The sequence below is a fragment of the Oncorhynchus keta genome, chromosome 24, assembly GCF_023373465.1.
Source record: "Oncorhynchus keta strain PuntledgeMale-10-30-2019 chromosome 24, Oket_V2, whole genome shotgun sequence".
Lineage (NCBI taxonomy): Eukaryota > Metazoa > Chordata > Actinopteri > Salmoniformes > Salmonidae > Oncorhynchus > Oncorhynchus keta.
In genome coordinates, this window is record NC_068444.1 from 10,919,858 (window position 1) to 10,939,341 (window position 19,484).

Genomic DNA, 19,484 nt, shown 5'->3' on the forward strand with positions numbered 1-19,484 from the left:
TGTTTATTATCTATTTCACTTGGTTTGGCAATGTAAACATGTGTGTGTGTGTGTGTGTGTGTGTGTGTGTGTGTGTGTGTGTGTGTGTGTGTGTGTGTGTGTGTGTGTGTGTGTGTGTGTGTGTGTGTGTGTGTGTGTATATGTCTCAGCACAACAGGGCAGGAACCAAGAAGAAGCAAGAAGAGACAGAACAAAAGTCAATCGTTCCTTTTTTAATCGTTTGTATTTCAAATCAGTTGTTGACCAATCACAGACCAAATCTGAGCAACACGGCCAATTAAATCATCTGCTAGGAGCGGGTCACACCTTGATCTGATGACCGGAGTGGTCTGATTCACTCTGAACAGACAAATTATCACAGAGATATATTACACATCACACAGTACATCCATTTAGAAGTCATCAAAGTTCCCATCAGAGAACACATTCCAGATAGATACCAAACATGGGTTCAAAAGTGTTATATTCTAACACACATTTTTAAAAGACAGTTCTTTGGATTCTTTGTTGTTTGCAATTCAATTATTCAAAGAATGTCTTTGTCATGTGTGAGCTTGTCTCCAAAGGATACATAGAGTCTGTGTGGGTTTTGGTGAAATGTTTGTCCAACGTGTGGCTATGTATACCAAAGGAAAAAACGTCAGTGCCTGTTACTGCTTGTTTGAACACAGCCGGCACCCATTCACTGACTTCATATAGTCTTCCGTGTTACCTAGATATATGGGGCGGCAGCGTAGCCTAGTGGTTAGAGCGTTGGACTAGGAACCGGAAGGTTGCGAGTTCAAACCCCCGAGCTGACAAGGTACAAATATGTTGTTCTGCCCCTGAACAGGCAGTTAACCCACTGTTCCCAGGCCGTCATTGAAAATAAGAATATGTTCTTAACTGACTTGCCTGGTTAAATAAAGGTAAAAAAAAAATATAAAATAAAAATATATATTACCCAGATATAGCATGAGATAAGAACTCAAATATATGATACTGAAGTCATAAAAGCTCGTCAGGCTACTGTTGAATCATTTCCGTGTTCTGAGCTAGTAATCTACTGTACAGTGGCACATGTTATTAAAATGCAATAATGAATAATGACATTACTAATTGATTCAGTAAAATTAGCTGGGCCTAATTGAAATTGTTAGGCTACTATTCAGAATTGAATGGATAAAAAAAAAATGCATTCACAATTCATTTGCTTACTAAGGTTAAAACTAAAACAAATGATTACAGTGACAGGTTTAAGGCTGTCAACTTCTCTGAACCCCTCCCTGTTTGACAACCGTCTGATGTGTCCCCCTGGCAACCGCTCTGTAGTCCCTGCCTCCTTCCTGAGGGAAGCGTCCCAACAAACTTGCCCCCTCGGAAGGAAAGCTCTTAGCACACCTAGATGCCAAATAACTGACCATGAGCCAGGCTATCAGAGCCGTAGGCACTATGAACGACAAGTACCACCGGGCAGCCCGGGATGGCTACCTGGACCTACTCAGAGAGGCCACTCGGAAGCAGCTCAACGCGCCCGATGAAGACGGAATGACACCGACGTTATGGGCTGCGTACCACGGCAACCTTGATGCGCTCCGACTCGTTGTGGGAAGAGGGTAAGCTTCTTTACGTTTCCTAAGCAGCCGATAAAGCCTATAGCTTCTCTTGCGAGGAAGTAACAAGGCAACTAATTTAAAAAATAGCTCAGGTGTCCGGATTGCAAATTGGCCTACCAGTTGAAGTATCAACAAACAGGTGCGGAGGAGCATTGTCGCATGTCAGTGCAGCGTGCGCAAAGGGAAGTTTGCAATTTATGCACAGTATCTTCTCACTTCCTTCCATCTGAAAGCGCAGAGTCAGAGCAATATAGCCTAGACCAGAGACATGCAATTATGTGTATGTTTATATACAGTGCATTCGGAAAGTAGTCAGACCCCTTGACCTTTTCCACATTTAGTACAGCTTTATTCTAAAATTGATTAATTCGTTTCCCCCCTCATTAATCTACACACAATACCCCATAATGACAAATCAAAAGCAGGTTTTTGGAAATGTTTGCAAATGTATTACAAATAAAAAAAACTGAAATATCACATTTACATAAGTATTCAGACCCTTTACTCAGTACTTTGTGGAAGCACCTTTGGCAGCGATTACAGCCTTGAGTCTACTTGGGTATGACGCTACCAGCTTGGCACACCTGTATTTGGGGAGTTTCTTCCATTCTTCTCTGCAGATCCTCTCAAGCTAAGTCAGGTTCTCTCCAGAGATCGGGTTTAAGTCCGGGCTTTGGCTGGACCACTCAAGGACATTCAGAGACTTGTCCCGAAGCACCTCCTGTGTTGTCTTGGCTGTGTGCTTAGGTGTTGTTGTCCTGCCCATTTTTTAAAAATTGAACCTGTTTTAGAGTAAGGCTGTAACGTAACAAAATGTGGAACAAGGTGTCTGAATACTTTCTCGAATGCTCTGTATATTTACTTATATAAGGAATAGGGCTCCATTGGGGACGCACTCAGACAGTCATGGTGATGGGAACTGGTTGGCTCAGAGCCGTGACAGGTTTACCAGACAGTCATGGTGATGGGAACTGGTTGGTTCAGAGCCATGACAGGTTTACCAGACAGTCATGGTGATGGGAACTGGTTGGATCAGGGCCGTGACAGGTTTACCAGACAGTCATGGTGATGGGAACTGGTTGGATCAGAGCCGTGACAGGTTTACCAGACAGTCATGGTGATGGGAACTGGTTGGCTCAGAGCCGTGACAGGTTTACCAGACAGTCATGGTGATGGGAACTGGTTGGTTCAGAGCCGTGACAGGTTTACCAGACAGTCATGGTGATGGGAACTGGTTGGTTCAGAGCCATGACAGGTTTACCAGACAGTCATGGTGATGGGAACTGGTTGGTTCAGAGCCGTGACAGGTTTACCAGACAGTCATGGTGATGGGAACTGGTTGGTTCAGAGCCATGACAGGTTTACCAGACAGTCATGGTGATGGGAACTGGTTGGTTCAGAGCCATGACAGGTTTACCAGACAGTCATGGTGATGGGAACTGGTTGGTTCAGAGCCATGACAGGTTTACCAGACAGTCATGGTGATGGGAACTGGTTGGTTCAGAGCCGTGACAGGTTTACCAGACAGTCATGGTGATGGGAACTGGTTGGTTCAGAGCCGTGACAGGTTTACCAGACAGTCATGGTGATGGGAACTGGTTGGATCAGAGCCGTGACAGGTTTACCAGACAGTCATGGTGATGGGAACTGGTTGGCTCAGAGCCATGACAGGTTTACCAGACAGTCATGGTGATGGGAACTGGTTGGTTCAGAGCCGTGACAGGTTTACCAGACAGTCATGGTGATGGGAACTGGTTGGTTCAGAGCCGTGACAGGTTTACCAGACAGTCATGGTGATGGGAACTGGTTGGTTCAGAGCCGTGACAGGTTTACCAGACAGTCATGGTGATGGGAACTGGTTGGTTCAGAGCCGTGACAGGTTTACCAGACAGTCATGGTGATGGGAACTGGTTGGATCAGAGCCGTGACAGGTTTACCAGACAGTCATGGTGATGGGAACTGGTTGGATCAGAGCCGTGACAGGTTTACCAGACAGTCATGGTGATGGGAACTGGTTGGTTCAGAGCCATGACAGGCTGGTCCAGGAATCCAACACGCTATCCTGGCATTGAACTGCAGAAGATCACTAAAACCTTCAGTCAACTGGTTCAGATTACTGTCTAGGAGCAACATTTACATTCAAACGGCCACTTTAGTGCCAGCTCGGGATTTATGTCTGCTAGTTTGACCCTCCTCATCCCGTCCAACAGGGCTGTTAATGTGATGGACACCTTTGTGTTTCTATTTTAACAAGCCTAATCAAAGGCAAATGTCACTGACAGAAGGATGGCCTGCTAACCAATACTCTCTCAGACAACAATGCACAACCGTGCTGCGTGAATACTTATGCACGCGTGCAAGCGTGTACACACACACACACACACACACACACACACACACACACACACACACACACACACACACACACACACACACACACACACACACACACACACACACACACACACACACACACACACACACACACACACACACACACACACACACACCTCTATGGAAGTAGCAGTGGAAAGGGAAAGGGGGATACCAGTCGGTTGTACAACTGAATGCCTTCAACTGAAATGTGTCTTCCACATTTAACCCAACCCCTCTGAATCAGAGGTGATAAACATCAGCTCAATTACATGAGATGCTTGTTTTCATTCAGACTGACTTTTGAAAGGGCCCACTCCTCCACCACACTGTTAGCCTGCGGGTAAGTTCGGACTCCTGTCCTTGTGAGCTACAGTGGTAGGCAGCTACCGCCAGATGACGGCTATAATCTTTGTTCCCCACACAAACCACTGGGCTACCGAGTGGCGCAGCGGTCTAAGGCACAGCAAATCAAATCAAATGGTATTAGTCACATGCGCCGAATATAACAGGTGAAACAGTGAAATGCTTACTTACGAATCCCTAACCAACAATGCAGATTCAAAATAATACGAGTAAGAATAAGATATAAAAGTAACAAGTAATTAAAGAGCAGCAGTAAAATAACAATAGCGAGACTATACACAGGGGGGGGGGTACCTGTACAGAGTCAATGTTCGGGGTCACCGGTTAGTTGAGGTAATATGTACATGTAGGTACAGTGCCTTGCAAAAGTATTCATCCTCCTTGGCGTTTTTCCTATTTTGTTGCATTACAACCTGTAATTTAAATGGATTTTCATTTGGATTTCATGTAATTGACATACACAAAATAGTCCAAATTGGTGAAGTGAAATGAAAATAATTACTTGTTTAAAAAATTCATAAAAACTGAACGTGGTGAGTGCATATGTGGTGTGTGTGTGTATCTATGTATTCACCCCCTTTGATATGAAGCCCTTAAATAAGATCTGGTGCAACCAATTAGCTTCAGAAGTCACATTATTAGTTAAATAAAGTCCACCTGTGTGGAATCTAAGTGTCACATGATCAGTCACATGATCCCAGTGTATATACACCTGTTCTGAAAGGCCCCAGTGTCACATTCTGACCTTAGTTCTTTTGTTATGTCTTTGTTTTAGTATGGTCAGTGCGTGAGTTAGGTGGGTTGTCTATGTTCCGTTTTCTATGTTGTCTTTGTTTTAGTATGGTCAGTGCGTGAGTTAGGTGGGTTGTCTATGTTCCATTTTCTATGTTGTGTTTGCATTTGGCCTGGTATGGTTCTCAATCAGAGGCAGGTGTCGTTAGTTGTCTCTGATTGAGAATCATACTTAGGTAGTCTTTTCCCACTTCGCTCTGGATAAGAGCGTCTGCTAAATGACTTAAATGTAATGTAATGTAATGTGTTTCATGGGTGTTTATTTTCTGTTCTGTGTTTTATTTCACCGTTCAGGACTGTTCGTTTGTCGTTTTATTGTTTTTGTTTCAGTGTTCACTATTCATATTAAAAATCAAGACGAACACTTACCACGATGCGCTTTGGTCCTTTCCTTCATACGACGACCGTTACACCCAGAGTCTGCAACACCACTAAGTAAGCGGCACCACCAAGCAAGCGGCACCATGAAGACGAAGGAGCTCTCCAAATAGTTCAGGGACAAAGTTGTGGAGAAGTACAGATCAGGTTTGGGTTATAAAAAAATATCCCAAAATTAAAAAATTGAAAGAATATGGCACCATAACAAACCTGCCAAGAGACGGCCGCCCACCAATACTCACGGACCAGGCAAGGAGAACATTAATCAGAGAGGCAACAAAGAGACCAAAGATAACCCTGCAGGGGCTGCAAAGCTCCACAGCGGATATTGGAGTCTCTGTTCATGGGATCACTTTAAGTCGTACACTCCACAGAGCTGGGCTTTACAGAAGATTGGCCAGAAAAAAAGGAGTTGTTTAAAGACAAAAATAAGCAAACACGTTTGGTGTTCACCAAAAGGCATGTGGGAGACTCCTGTTCAGATAAGCCTAAAATTGAGCTTTTTGGCCATTAAGGAAAATGCTATGTCTGGTGGAAAACCAAACACATTTCATCACCCAGAGAACATCATCCCATGGTGGTGGCAGCATCATGCTTTGGGGATGTTTTTCATCGGCAGGGACTGGGAAACTTGTCAGAATTGAAGGAATGATGGATGGCGCTAAATATAGGGAAATTCTTGAGGGAAACCGGTTTCAGTCTTCCAGAGATTTGAGACTGGGGCGGAGGTTCACCTTCCAGCAGGACAATGACCCTTAGCATACTTCCAAAGCAACACTCAAGCGGTGTAAGGGGAAACATTTAAATGTCTTGGAATGGCCGAGTCAAAGCCCAGACCTCGATCCAATTGAGAAACTGTTCTATGACTTTAAAGACTGCTCTACACCAGCGGAACCCATCCAACTTGAAGACATTTACATTTACATTTAAGTCATTTAGCAGACGCTCTTATCCAGAGCGACTTACAAATTGGTGCATTCACCTTATGACATCCAGAAGAAGCTGGAACCGTTTTGCCTTGAAGAATGGGAAAAATTCCCAGAGGTTAGATGTGCCAAGCTTATAGAGACAGACCTCAAGAGACTTTCAACTGTAATTGCTGCAAAAGGTGGCTCTACAAAGTATTGACTTTGGGGGGGGTGAATAGTTATGCACACTCAAGTTTTCCGTTTTTTTCTTATTTCTTGTTTGTTTCACAATAAAAAATATGTTGCATCTTCAAAGTGGTAGGCATGTTGCTGTTTATGACTTCAAGCCTATCAACTCCCAATATTAGGCTGGTGTTACCGATGTGAAATGGCTAGCTAGTTAGCGGGGTGCGCGCTAATAGCGTTTCAATCGGTGACGTCACTCGCTCTGAGACTTGGAGTAGTTGTTCCCCTTGTTCTGCAAAGGCTGCGGCTTTTGTGGCGCGATGGGTAACAATGCTTCAAGGGTGGCTGTTGTTGATGTGTTCCTGGTTCGAGCCCCAGGTAGGGGCGAGGAGAGGTACGGAAGCTATACTGTTACACTTGCAAAACTGAAGTGCCTATAAGAACATCCAATAGTCAAAGGCATATGAAATACAAATGGTATAGAGAGAAATAGTCCTATAAATACTATAATAACTACAACCTAAAACTTCTTACGTTGGAATATTGAAGTCTCATGTTAAAAAGAACCACCAGCTTTCATATGTTCTCATGTTCTGAGCAAGGAACTTATACGTTAGCTATTTTACATTGCACATATTGCACTTTTACTTTCTACTTTGTTTTTGCATTATTTAATCCAAATTGAACGTTTCATTATTTATTTGAGGCTAAATTGATTTTTATTGATGTATTATGTTAAGTTAAAAATAAGTGTTCGTTCAGTATTGTTGTAATTGTCATTATTACAAATAAATAAAAATAAAAAACGGCCGATTAATCGGCATCTGCATTTTTTTTTTTTGGTACTCCAATAATCAGCATCGGTATCGGCGTTGAAAAATCATAATTGGTCGACCTCTAATACAAACCCCCCCAAAATCTATTTTAACGCTAGGTTGTAAGGCAACAAAATAGGAAAAATGCCAAGGGGGTGAATACTTTCACAAGCCACTGTAGAGTTATTAAAGTGATTATACATAGATGATAACAACAGAGAGTAGCAGTGGTGTAAAAGAGTGGGGGGGGCGGGGCAATGCAGATAGTATGGGTATCCATTTGGGCCCTGGTTATTTGAGGTAGCATGTACATGTAGGGTAGCCATTTGACTAGATGTTCAGGAGTCTTATGGCTAGAAGCTGTTTAGAAGCCTCTTGGACCTAGATTTGGCACTCCGGTACCACTTGCTATGCGGTAGCATGGACAGTATAACAGGAGTCTTTGACAATTTTTAGGGCCTTCCTCTGAGATCGTCAGGTGTAGAGGTCCTGGTTGGCAGGAAGCTTGGCCCCAGTGATGTACTGGGCCGTATGCACTACCCTCTCTAGTGGCCGGAGGCTGAGCAGTTGCCATACCAGGCAGTGGTAGAGCCTTTAGAGTATCTGAGGACCCATGCCAAATATTTTCAGTCTCCTGAGGGGGAATAGGTTTGTCATGCCATCTTTACAACTGTCTTGGTGTGCTTGGACCATGTTCGTTTTTTATTTATTTATCCATTATTTTACCAGGTAAGTTGACTGAGAACACATTCTCATTTGACCTGGTGAATAGTTACAGGGGAGAGGAGAGGGATGAATGAGCCAATTGTAAACTGAGGATTATTAGGTGACCGTGATGGTTTAATGGCCAGATTGGGAATTTAGCCAGGACACCAGGGTTAACACCCCCTACTCTTACGATAAGTGCCATGGGATCTTTAATGACTGCAGAGAGTCAGGACACCCGTTTAACGTCCCATCCGAAAGACAGCACCCTACACAGGGCAGTGTCCCCAATCACTGGCTTGGGGCATTGGGATATTTTTTAGACCAGAGGAAAGAGTGCCTCCTACTGGCCCTCCAACACCACTTCCAGCAGCATCTGGTCTCCCATCCAGGGATTGACCAGGACCAACCCCGCTTAGCTTCATAAGCAAGCCAGCAGTGGTATTCAGGGTGGTATGCTGCTTGTTGGTGATGTAGACACCAAGAAACTTGAAGCGCTCAACCTGCTCTACTGCAGCCCCATCAATGAGGATGGCGGCGTGCTCGGTCCTCTTTTTCCTGTAGTACACAATCATCTCCTTTGTCTTGATCCTGCTGAGGGAGAGGTTGTTGTCCTGGCACCACACAGCCAGGGCTCTACCCTCATCCCTATAGGCTGTCTCGTCGTTGTCGGTGATCAGGCTGTTGTGTCATCGGTGAACGGGGAGTACAGGACAGGATTGAGCATGCACCCCTGAGGGTCCTTGTGTTGAGGATCAGTGTGGCGGTTGTGTTGTTACCTACCTTTACCACCTGGGGGCGGCCCGTCAGGAAGTACAGGATCCAGTTGCAGAGGGAGGTTAGTCCCAGGGTCATTAGTTTATTGATGAGCTTTGAGGGCACTATGGTGTTAAACTCTGAGCTGTAGTAAATGAATAGCATTCTCACATAGGTGTTCCTTTTGTCCAGCTGGGAAAGGGTAGTGTAGAGTGCAATAGAGATTTCATCATCTGTGGATCTGTTAGGGTGGTATGCAAATTGGAGTGGGTCTAGGGTATCCGGGAGGATGCTGTTGATGTGAACCATGGCCAGCCTTTCAAAGCACTTCATGGCTACAGAGTGCTACGGGTCAGTACTCATTTAGGCAGGTTACCTTAGTGTTCTTTGGCACAGATACTATGGTTGTCTGCTTAAAACATGTTGGTATTACAGACTTGGACAGGGAGAGCTTGAAAATGTCAGTGAAGACACTTGCCAGTTGGTCAGCGCATGCTCGCAGTACACATTCCTGGTAATCTGTCTGGCTCTGCTGCCTTGTGAATGTTGACCTGTTTAAAGGTCTTACTCACATCGGCTGCGGAGAGCGCGATCACACAGTCTTCCAGAACAGCTGGTGCGCTCATGCATTTCAGTGTTATTTACCTCCAAGCAAGCATAGAAGTAGTTTGCTCGCCTGGTAGGCTCGTGTCACTGGGCAGCTTTCGGCTGTGCTTCTCTTTGTATTCCGTAATGATTTGCAAGCCCTGCCACATCCGATGAGCATCAGAGCCGGTGTAGTACTGTTCAATCTTAGTCCTGTATTGATGCTTTGCCTGTTTGATAGTTCGTAGGAGGGCATAGCCGGATTTCTTATAAGCTTCCGGGTTAGAGTCCCGCTCCTTGAAAGCGACAGCTCTAGCCTTTAGCCCAGTGCGGATGTTGCCTGTAATCCATGGCTACTGGTTGGGGTATGTTCGTACAGTCACTGTGGGGACGACCTCATCGATGCGCTTATTGATGAAGCCAGTGACTGATGTGGTGTCCTCCTCAATGCTATTGGCGGAGTCCCGGAACATATTCCAGTCTGTGCTAGCAAAACAGTCTTATAGCTTAGCATCTGCTTCATCTGACCACTTTTTCATTGTTCGAGTCACTGGTGATTCCTGCTTTCATTTTTGCTTGTAAGCAGGAATTCAAAGTATAGAATTATGGTCACATTTGCCAAATGGAGGGCGAGGGAGAGTTTTGTATGCGTCTCTGTGAGTGGAGTAAAGGTGGTCCAGAGTTTTTTTCCCCTCTGGTTGCATGCTGATAGAAGTTTGGTAAGACAGATTTAAGTTTCCTTGCGTTAAAGTCCCCGGCTACTAGGAGCGCCGCCTCTGGGTCAACGTTTTCCTGTTTGCTTATGGCGGAATACAGCTCATTGAGTGCGCTGTTATTGCCAGCATCAGTCTGTGGTGGAATGTGGACAGCTACGAAAAATACAGATGAGAACTCTCTAGGTAGATAGTGTGGTCTAAAACCTTGAGACTTCCTTAGATATCGTGCACCAGCTGTTATTTACAAAAATACATAGTCCACCGCCCCTTGTCTTACCAGATGCTGCTGTTCTGTCCTACTTATACAGCGTATAACCAGCCAGCTGTATGTTGATAATGTCATTGTTCAGCCACGACTCCGTGAAGCTTAAGATATCACAATTTTGAATGTCCCATTAAACTACCAATCTTCCGCGTAGGACATCAATATATTTTCCAAAGATTGCACGTTTGCTAGCCGAATGGAAGAAATGGGGATTTATTAGATTGCCTTTGAATTCCCAGAAGGCAGCCCGCCCTCTGGCCCCTTTTACTCCGTCTTCTCTTCACGCAAATGACGGGGATCTGGGCCTGTTCCCGGGAGAGCAGTATGTCATTCACGTCAGGCTCGTCGGACTCGTTAAAGGAAAAATAGGATTCTGCCAGTCCGTGGTGAGCAATCACAGTTCTGATGCCCAGAAGTTTTTTTTCGGTCATGAGAGATGGTAGCAGCAACATTATATACACAATAAGTAAAAAACTACGCAAAGAAACAAACCAAAAAACACAATTGGTTAGAAATATGTAAAACGTCAGCCTTGTTCTCCGGCGCCATCTTGCATCTCAGTGCTAGAGGCATCACTACAGACCCTGGTTCAATTCCAGGCTGTATCACAATCGGCAGTGATTGGGAGTTCCCATAGGGCGGTGCACAATTGGCCCAGTGTCCGGGGTTTGTCCGGGGTTTGTCCGGGGTAGGCCGTCATTGTAAATAATACTTTTCTTTTAACTGACTTACCTAGTTAAATAAAGGTTTCATTTTTTTTAATATACATCTCCCAGTCAGAAGGTCCTATACGGTCAGAATATACCCTCAGCAGTCTAGCAATGGTGCTTTCTGACTTCCAATGGGAAACAAGAGAGACGCAGGATTTAGGAGTAAGGCTATGTTATCGTTTAATAAGTAGGCTACTCTTTCAGCTACCGAAGCTCCTTTGTGCATGTTTACAGACAGTATAGCTAAAAATACCTCTCTTTTGTGGAAGGTTTAAGTGCTGGACAAGCAGGTGTGGATGGAAGGGCTATAACGCCTATTTAGAGAGCCTTTTGACAACCCACTATGGTGGAGACAGCACCCAGGAGAACCAGAGTAGAAGAGAGGAGGAGGGTAGGGGGAGATGGGACAAGAGAAGGGTAGGGAGAGAGGACAGGGCGGAGAGGACAGGAGGAGGAGGGTAGGGGGAGAGGACAGGAGGAGGCGGGTAGGGAGAGAGGGCAGAAGAGGAGAGTAGAGAGGGAGGGTACAGAGAGTGAGATAGGGCAGAAGAGGAGAGTAGAGAGAGAGAGAGAGAGAGAGAGAGGACAAGAGGAGGGTAGGGGGAGAGGACAAGAGGAGGGTAGGCAGAGATCAGAGGAGGGTAGGGGGAAGAAGAGATTAGGAGGGTAGGGTCAATACTCCAGGGATATGTCAAGACCTTAGTGACAGGTTTATAAGGCATGATGGTAATTAAGTGTGGAGAGAGCAGTAGATATTGATGCCCGAAAGAAGCAGCAGTGTCAGATGTGTAAATTAGATATTAACAGCGTAGATTTTGTCTGTAGAGGAAAGGTCAGGGTGAGGGATAGGACTAATAGGACAGACAGATCCTCTAACAACAGTCCCGGGGCATTGATGCCCCTTCTGTAGCTCAGTTGGTAGAGCATGGCGCTTGTAACGCCAGGGTAGTGGGTTCGATCCCGGGACCACCCATACGTAGAATGTATGCACACATGACTGTAAGTCGCTTTGGATAAAAGCGTCTGATAAATGGCATTTATTATTATTATTATTATAAAGGCCCAGGCTGGTGGTGGCTGAGATAAGGATGGACAGGCCCAGAGCTGGTGGTGGCTGAGATAAGGATGGACAGGCCCAGAGCTGGTGGTGGCTGAGATAAGGATGGACAGGCCCAGAGCTGGTGGTGGCTGAGATAAGGATGGACAGGTCCAGGCTGTTGGTGGCTGAGATAAGGATGGACAGGCCCAGGCTGGTGGAGGCTGAGATAGGGATGGACAGGCCCAGGCTGGTGGTGGATGAGACAGGGATGGACAGGTCCAGGCTGGTGGTGGCTGAGATAAGGATGGACAGGCCCAGAGCTGGTGGTGGCTGAGATAAGGATGGACAGGCCCAGAGCTGGTGGTGGCTGAGATAAGGATGGACAGGCCCAGAGCTGGTGGTGGCTGAGATAAGGATGGACAGGCCCAGGCTGGTGGAGGCTGAGATAGGGATGGACAGGCCCAGAGCTGGTGGTGGCTGAGATAAGGATGGACAGGCCCAGAGCTGGTGGTGGCTGAGATAAGGATGGACAGGCCCAGAGCTGGTGGTGGCTGAGATAAGGATGGACAGGCCCAGGCTGGTGGTGGCTGAGATAAGGATGGACAGGCCCAGGCTGGTGGAGGCTGAGATAGGGATGGACAGGCCCAGGCTGGTGGAGGCTGAGATAGGGATGGACAGGCCCAGGCTGGTGGTGGATGAGACAGGGATGGACAGGTCCAGGCTGGTGGTGGCTGAGATAAGGATGGACAGGCCCAGGCTGGTGGTGGCTGAGATAAGGATGGACAGGTCCAGGCTGGTGGTGGCTGAGATAAGGATGGACAGGCCCAGGCTGGTGGTGGATGAGATAGGGATGGACAGGCCCAGGCTGGTGGTGGCTGAGATAAGGATGGACAGGCCCAGGCTGGTGGTGGCTGAGATAAGGATGGACAGGCCCAGGCTGGTGGTGGCTGAGATAAGGATGGACAGGCCCAGGCTGGTGGTGGCTGAGATAAGGATGGACAGGCCCAGAGCTGTGGTGGATATCAGAAGGCCTGCTAGAAGATTAGGAGTAGCTTGCATACTACCGGAACTTAGCAATGCTGATCTGCTCCTACTTCTTCTCTGCATTATACAGGCCACTTTCTATGTCATATCTAAAAGGTACAAGGAAAATAATGGGGCTGAACATATAGGGTGGTTTCCCAGAACTATTAGACATGATCTTGGACTAAATGGCAGTGAATATAGATGCTCTAACTGGGGGACACATTTCATACACTGAATATAGATGCTCTGACTGGGGAACATATTTCATACACTGAATATAGATGCTCTGACTGGGGAACATATTTCATACACTGAATATAGATGCTCTGACTGGGGAACATATTTCATACACTGAATATAGATGCTCTGACTGGGGAACATATTTCATACACTGAATATAGATGCTCTGACTGGGGAACATATTTCATACACTGAATATAGATGCTCTGACTGGGGAACATATTTCATACACTGAATATAGATGCTCTGACTGGGGAACATATTTCATACACTGAATATAGATGCTCTGACTGGGGAACATATTTCATACACTGAATATAGATGCTCTGACTGGGGACACATTTCATACACTGAATATAGATGCTCTGACTGGGGAACATATTTCATACACTGAATATAGATGCTCTGACTGGGGAACATATTTCATACACTGAATATAGATGCTCTGACTGAGGAACATATTTCATACACTGAATATAGATGCTCTGACTGGGAACATATTTCATACTCTGAATATAGATGCTCTGACTGGGGAACATATTTCATACACTGAATATAGATGCTCTGACTGGGGAACATATTTCATACACTGAATATAGATGCTCTGACTGGGGAACATATTTCATACACTGAATATAGATGCTCTGACTGGGGAACATATTTCATACACTGAATATAGATGCTCTGACTGGGGAACATATTTCATACACTGAATATAGATGCTCTGACTGGGGAACATATTTCATACACTGAATATAGATGCTCTGACTGGGGAACATATTTCATACACTGAATATAGATGCTCTGACTGGGGAACATATTTCATACACTGAATATAGATGCTTTGACTGGGGAACATATTTCATACACTGAATATAGATGCTCTGACTGGGGAACATATTTCATACACTGAATATAGATGCTCTGACTGGGGAACATATTTCATACACTGAATATAGATGCTCTGACTGGGGGACATATTTCATACACTGAATATAGATGCTCTGACTGGGGAACATATTTCATACACTGAATATAGATGCTCTGACTGGGGAACATATTTCATACACTGAATATAGATGCTCTGACTGGGGGACATATTTCATACACTGAATATAGATGCTCTGACTGGGGAACATATTTCATACACTGAATATAGATGCTCTGACTGGGGGACATATTTCATACACTGAATATAGATGCTCTGACTGGGGAACATATTTCATACACTGAATATAGATGCTCTGACTGGGGAACATATTTCATACACTGAATATAGATGCTCTGACTGGGGAACATATTTCATACACTGAATATAGATGCTCTGACCGGGGAACATATTTCATACACTGAATATAGATGCTCTGACTGGGGAACATATTTCATACACTGAATATAGATGCTCTGACCGGGGAACATATTTCATACACTGAATATAGATGCTCTGACTGGGGAACATAATAATGTTCTATTATTATTTCCTGTTAGAGATTGAGCGAGCAGATTTGGAAATCAGAAGCTGTAGCCTATTTTCAAATAAATGATACATGAAAACAAGAAAGTTATGAGGCTCTGTTTACATATCAACCCCAGTTGTTTTGATCTTTAACTGGGCCACATTGTAGGGTAGTAGGGTTGGCTTACTGTTGAGTCAGATCTCTTGGTTGTCCCGTTGATAGTCAGATCTCTTGGTTGTCGTGTTGATAGTCAGATCTCTGGGTTGTCCCGTTGATAGTCAGATCTCTTGGTTGTCCCGTTGATAGTCAGATTGATAGTCAGATCTCTTGGTTGTCCCGTTGATAGTAAGATCTCTGGGCTGTCCCGTTGATACTTGGTTGTCCCGTTGATAGTCAGATCTCTTGGTTGTCCCGTTGATAGTCAGATCTCTTGGTTGTCCCGTTGATAGTAAGATCTCTGGGCTGTCCCGTTGATACTTGGTTGTCCCGTTGATAGTCAGATCTCTTGGTTGTCCCGTTGATAGTCAGATCTCTTGGTTGTCCTGTTGATAGTCAGATCTCTTGGTTGTCCCATTGATAGTCAGATCTCTTGGTTGTCCCGTTGATAGTCAGATCTCTTGGTTGTCCCGTTGATAGTCAGATCTCTTGGTTGTCCCGTTGATAGTCAGATCTCTTGGTTGTCCCATTGATAGTCAGATCTCTTGGTTGTCCCGTTGATAGTCAGATTGATAGTCAGATCTCTTGGTTGTCCCGTTGATAGTAAGATCTCTGGGCTGTCCCGTTGATACTTGGTTGTCCCGTTGATAGTCAGATCTCTTGGTTGTCCCGTTGATAGTCAGATCTCTTGGCTGTCCTGTTGATACTCAGATCTCTTTGATGCACATTGATTGTGATGATGACGATGCACATTGATGACGATGCATATTGATGATGATGATGATGATGTACATTGAACCTGTAAATGCATGAATGTTAAATTTGTACAGACATGCAGGAAGTAGAAATCAGGGTCAAGTGTATGAAGAACAGCCAGCGTTCATCAGGACGCAACATTTTGGAATGTTCAGATAGAAATATGTCATGTAGAACAAACATGCCTCTCTCTGACTTGTAGAATAATGAATCACAACTGCTCTTTTCGTGGCATTTCTATAGGCAATGTTCGACAACATTTGGCAACTGAACATGGCCCAGGTGTTGACCTTGCGGCTCTCTGGGGTCACAGCTTCTCTGGGTGTCTGTGAGAGAAAAGATTCTCAGTCCATATGTTGAATAATACATGTTAACATCGCTGTAATGTTTCACCTGCATCACCTCAATTATTAATCACACCACGGCCATGCTGGGCCGGATGGGTGAGGGCAACACAGGAAAGGGGAGGGGCTCTGACACGCAAAGCAGGAAGTGATATATAACTGTCATGTCATGACATCCTTGTGTTGTATAATGTTTGTGCCTTTTCATCAAAAGATCCCTCACTGTTTGAGGGTATATATATATATATATATATATATATATATATATATATATATATATATATATGTCACTTTGTATTTGTTTAAAGGTATAATTATAAGTTGCAGAGTCATGGTCTGTAGTCAGGACAGTAGAAATAGTAGTCAGCAGTATGACATGAGGTCACCCAATTGGGTCATCTTACTTCCTGAATTTATTGTGAAAGAGGATATAGGCATAGCTAAGCAGAGGTGGGTTCATTTTTCTCTGTTCTGTAAACCTGTTGATTTACAGAGTCCTTATTGGGTCATTATCGGGTCATTATCATGTCATTATCAGGTCATTGGCATTATCGGGTCGCTATCAGATCATGATCAGGACATTATCGGGTCATTATCAGGTCATTATCATGTTAATGCCGTGATCGTTACCAGGTCATTATCGGGTCATTATCAGGTCATTGGCATTATCGGGTCGCTATCAGGTCATGATCAGGTCATTATTGGGTCATTATCAGGTCATTATTGGGTCATTATTGGGTCAAAGTCAGGTCATGATCAGGACATTATCGGGTGTCACACACATACGGTAGGTATACACACCATGTCTCAGTTTCCCGGAACCAGATTAAGTCTATTCCTGGATGGAAATCGAGTGTGATTTTGTTGTTGTCCAGAAGTAAATCTGGATGTAGGAAAGTACATGTTAACATCTGTAATTGATGGCCTACGCTGAAGCAGCGGTAAAAGGCCTGAGTTTGATTATGTACTGTGTCTTTTTAATCTTTGTGTTCCTTCTCCTCCTCTCCCTCCTCCCAGAGGTGACCCTGACAAGTGTGATATTTGGGGCAACACTCCGCTCCATCTGGCCGCCGCCAACGGCCACCACAGCTGCCTGTCCTTCCTGGTATCGTTCGGTGCCAATGTGTGGTGCCTGGACAACGACTACCACACGCCCCTCGACATGGCCGCCACCAAGAGCCACATGGACTGTGTCCGATACCTGGACTCCATCGCCGCCAAGCAGTCTGTCCTCAACCCCAAGGTGAGGTATCCGGAGCAATGACAAGGAACAGTCATCTGATCAACTTTGACCTGATCACAGGAAGAAACATTACTGAGACTACTAAATGACCATTGGCACGTATAGCCTACATATCATTTGTAAATGTATGTAGTTCTGTCCTTGAGCTGTTCTTGTCTACTAATGTTCTGTATTATGTCATTTGTCATATTCAATGTGGACCCCAGGAAAGGTAGTTGCTGCTTTGGCAACAGCTAATGGGGATCCAAATAAAATACAAATACCAATTTTATACCAGTAGGTTGTAAAAAAAATATATTTTACCATCATACTTGTATCCATTTAAACAAAATATTTGTATTTGAATTCTATTTCAGTTATTGTTTAAATTATATTTGTTATACACCTGTTCTGCCAGTCACATTCTGTCGAAAGTCCCCAAAGTACACACTTCCATGGGTCACTCGTCTTTTCAGTTCACTGCAGCTAGCGGCTGGAACGAGCTGCAACAAACACTCAAACTGGACAGTTTTATCTCAATCTCGTAATTCAAAGACTCAATCATGGACACTCTTACTGACAGTTGTGGCTGCTTTGCGTGATGTATTGTTGTCTCTACCTTCTTGCCCTTTGTGCTGTTGTCTGTGCCAAATAATTTTTGTACCATATTTTGTGCTGCTGCCATGTTGTGTTGCTACCATGCTATGTTGTTGTCTTAGGTCTCTCTCTCTCTATGTAGTGGTCTCTCTTTATGTAGTGTTGTGGTTGTCTCTCTTTATGTAGTGTTGTAGTGTCTCTATTTATGTAGTGTTGTGGTGTCTCTCTTTATGTAGTGTTGCAGTGTCTCTTTATTTAGCGTTGTGGTCTCTCTCTATGTAGTGGTGTCTCTTTATGTAGTGTTGTAGTGGTGTCTCTTTATGTAGTGTTGTAGTGTCTCTCTTTATGTAGTGTTGTGGTGTCTCTCTTTATGTAGTGTTGTAGTGTCTCTCTTTATGTAGCGTTGTGGTCTCTCTCTATGTAGTGTTGTAGTGTCTCTCTCTATGTAATGTTGTGGTGTCTCTTTATGAAGTGTTGTGGTGTCTCTCTCTATGTAGTGGTGTCTCTCTATGTAGTGTTGTAGTGTCTCTCTTTATGTAGCGTTGTGGTGTCTCTCTTTATGTAGTGTTGTAGTGTCTCTATGTAGTGGTGTCTCTCTATGTAGTGTTGTAGTGTCTCTCTTTATGTAGCGTTGTGGTCTCTCTCTATGTAGTGTTGTAGTGTCTCTATTTATGTAGTGTTGTAGTGTCTCTCTTTATGTAGTGTTGTGGTTTCTCTCTTTATGTAGTGTTGTAGTGTCTCTATGTAGTGGTGTCTCTCTATGTAGTGTTGTAGTGTCTCTATTTATGTAGTGTTGTAGTGTCTCTCTTTATGTAGTGTTGTAGTGTCTCTCTCTATGTAGTGTTGTAGTGTCTCTATTTATGTAGTGTTGTGGTGTCTCTCTTTATGTAGTGTTGCAGTGTCTCTCTTTATTTAGCGGTGTGGTCTCTCTCTATGTAGTCGTGTCTCTTTATGTAGTGTTGTAGTGGTGTCTCTTTATGTAGTGTTGTAGTGTCTCTCTTTATGTAGTGTTGTGGTGTCTCTCTTTATGTAGCGTTGTGGTCTCTCTTTATGTAGTGTTGTAGTCGTGTCTCTTTATGTAGTGTTGTGGTGGTGTCTCTTTATGTAGTGTTGTAGTCTCTCTCTATGTAGTGTTGTAGTGTCTCTCTATGTAGTGTTGTAGTGTCTCTATTTATGTAGTGTTGTAGTGTCTCTCTTTATGTAGTGTTGTGGTGTCTCTCTTTATGTAGTGTTGTAGTCTCTCTTTATGTAATGTTGTAGTGTATCTCTTTATGTAGTGTTGTGGTTGTCTCTCTTTATGTAGTGTTGTGGTCTCTCTCTATGTAGTGTTGTGGTGTCTCTCTCTATGTAGTGTTGTAGTGTATCTCTTTATGTAGTGTTGTGGTCTCTCTCTATGTAGTGTTGTGGTGTCTCTCTCTATGTAGTGTTGTGGTGTCTATCTATGTAGTGTTGTGGTGTCTCTCTTTATGTCGTAGTGTCTCTCTTTATGTAGTGTTG

At 44.3% G+C, this 19,484-nt stretch overlaps 1 protein-coding gene across 1 annotated transcript in view; it reads left to right on the plus strand.

Moving 5' to 3' along the window:
- The first annotated feature begins 1,353 nt into the window (after nucleotides 1-1,353).
- Nucleotides 1,354-19,484, plus strand: part of LOC118381269 (pre-mRNA splicing regulator USH1G-like) — a 32,000-nt gene continuing 13,869 nt past the window's right edge. Inside the window, exons 1-2 of the mRNA XM_052477670.1 lie at nucleotides 1,354-1,595; nucleotides 17,186-17,411. Of these exons, the coding sequence (XP_052333630.1) occupies nucleotides 1,402-1,595; nucleotides 17,186-17,411 (420 nt within the window). The 5' untranslated portion in view covers nucleotides 1,354-1,401. The remainder of the gene's footprint in view (nucleotides 1,596-17,185; nucleotides 17,412-19,484) is intronic.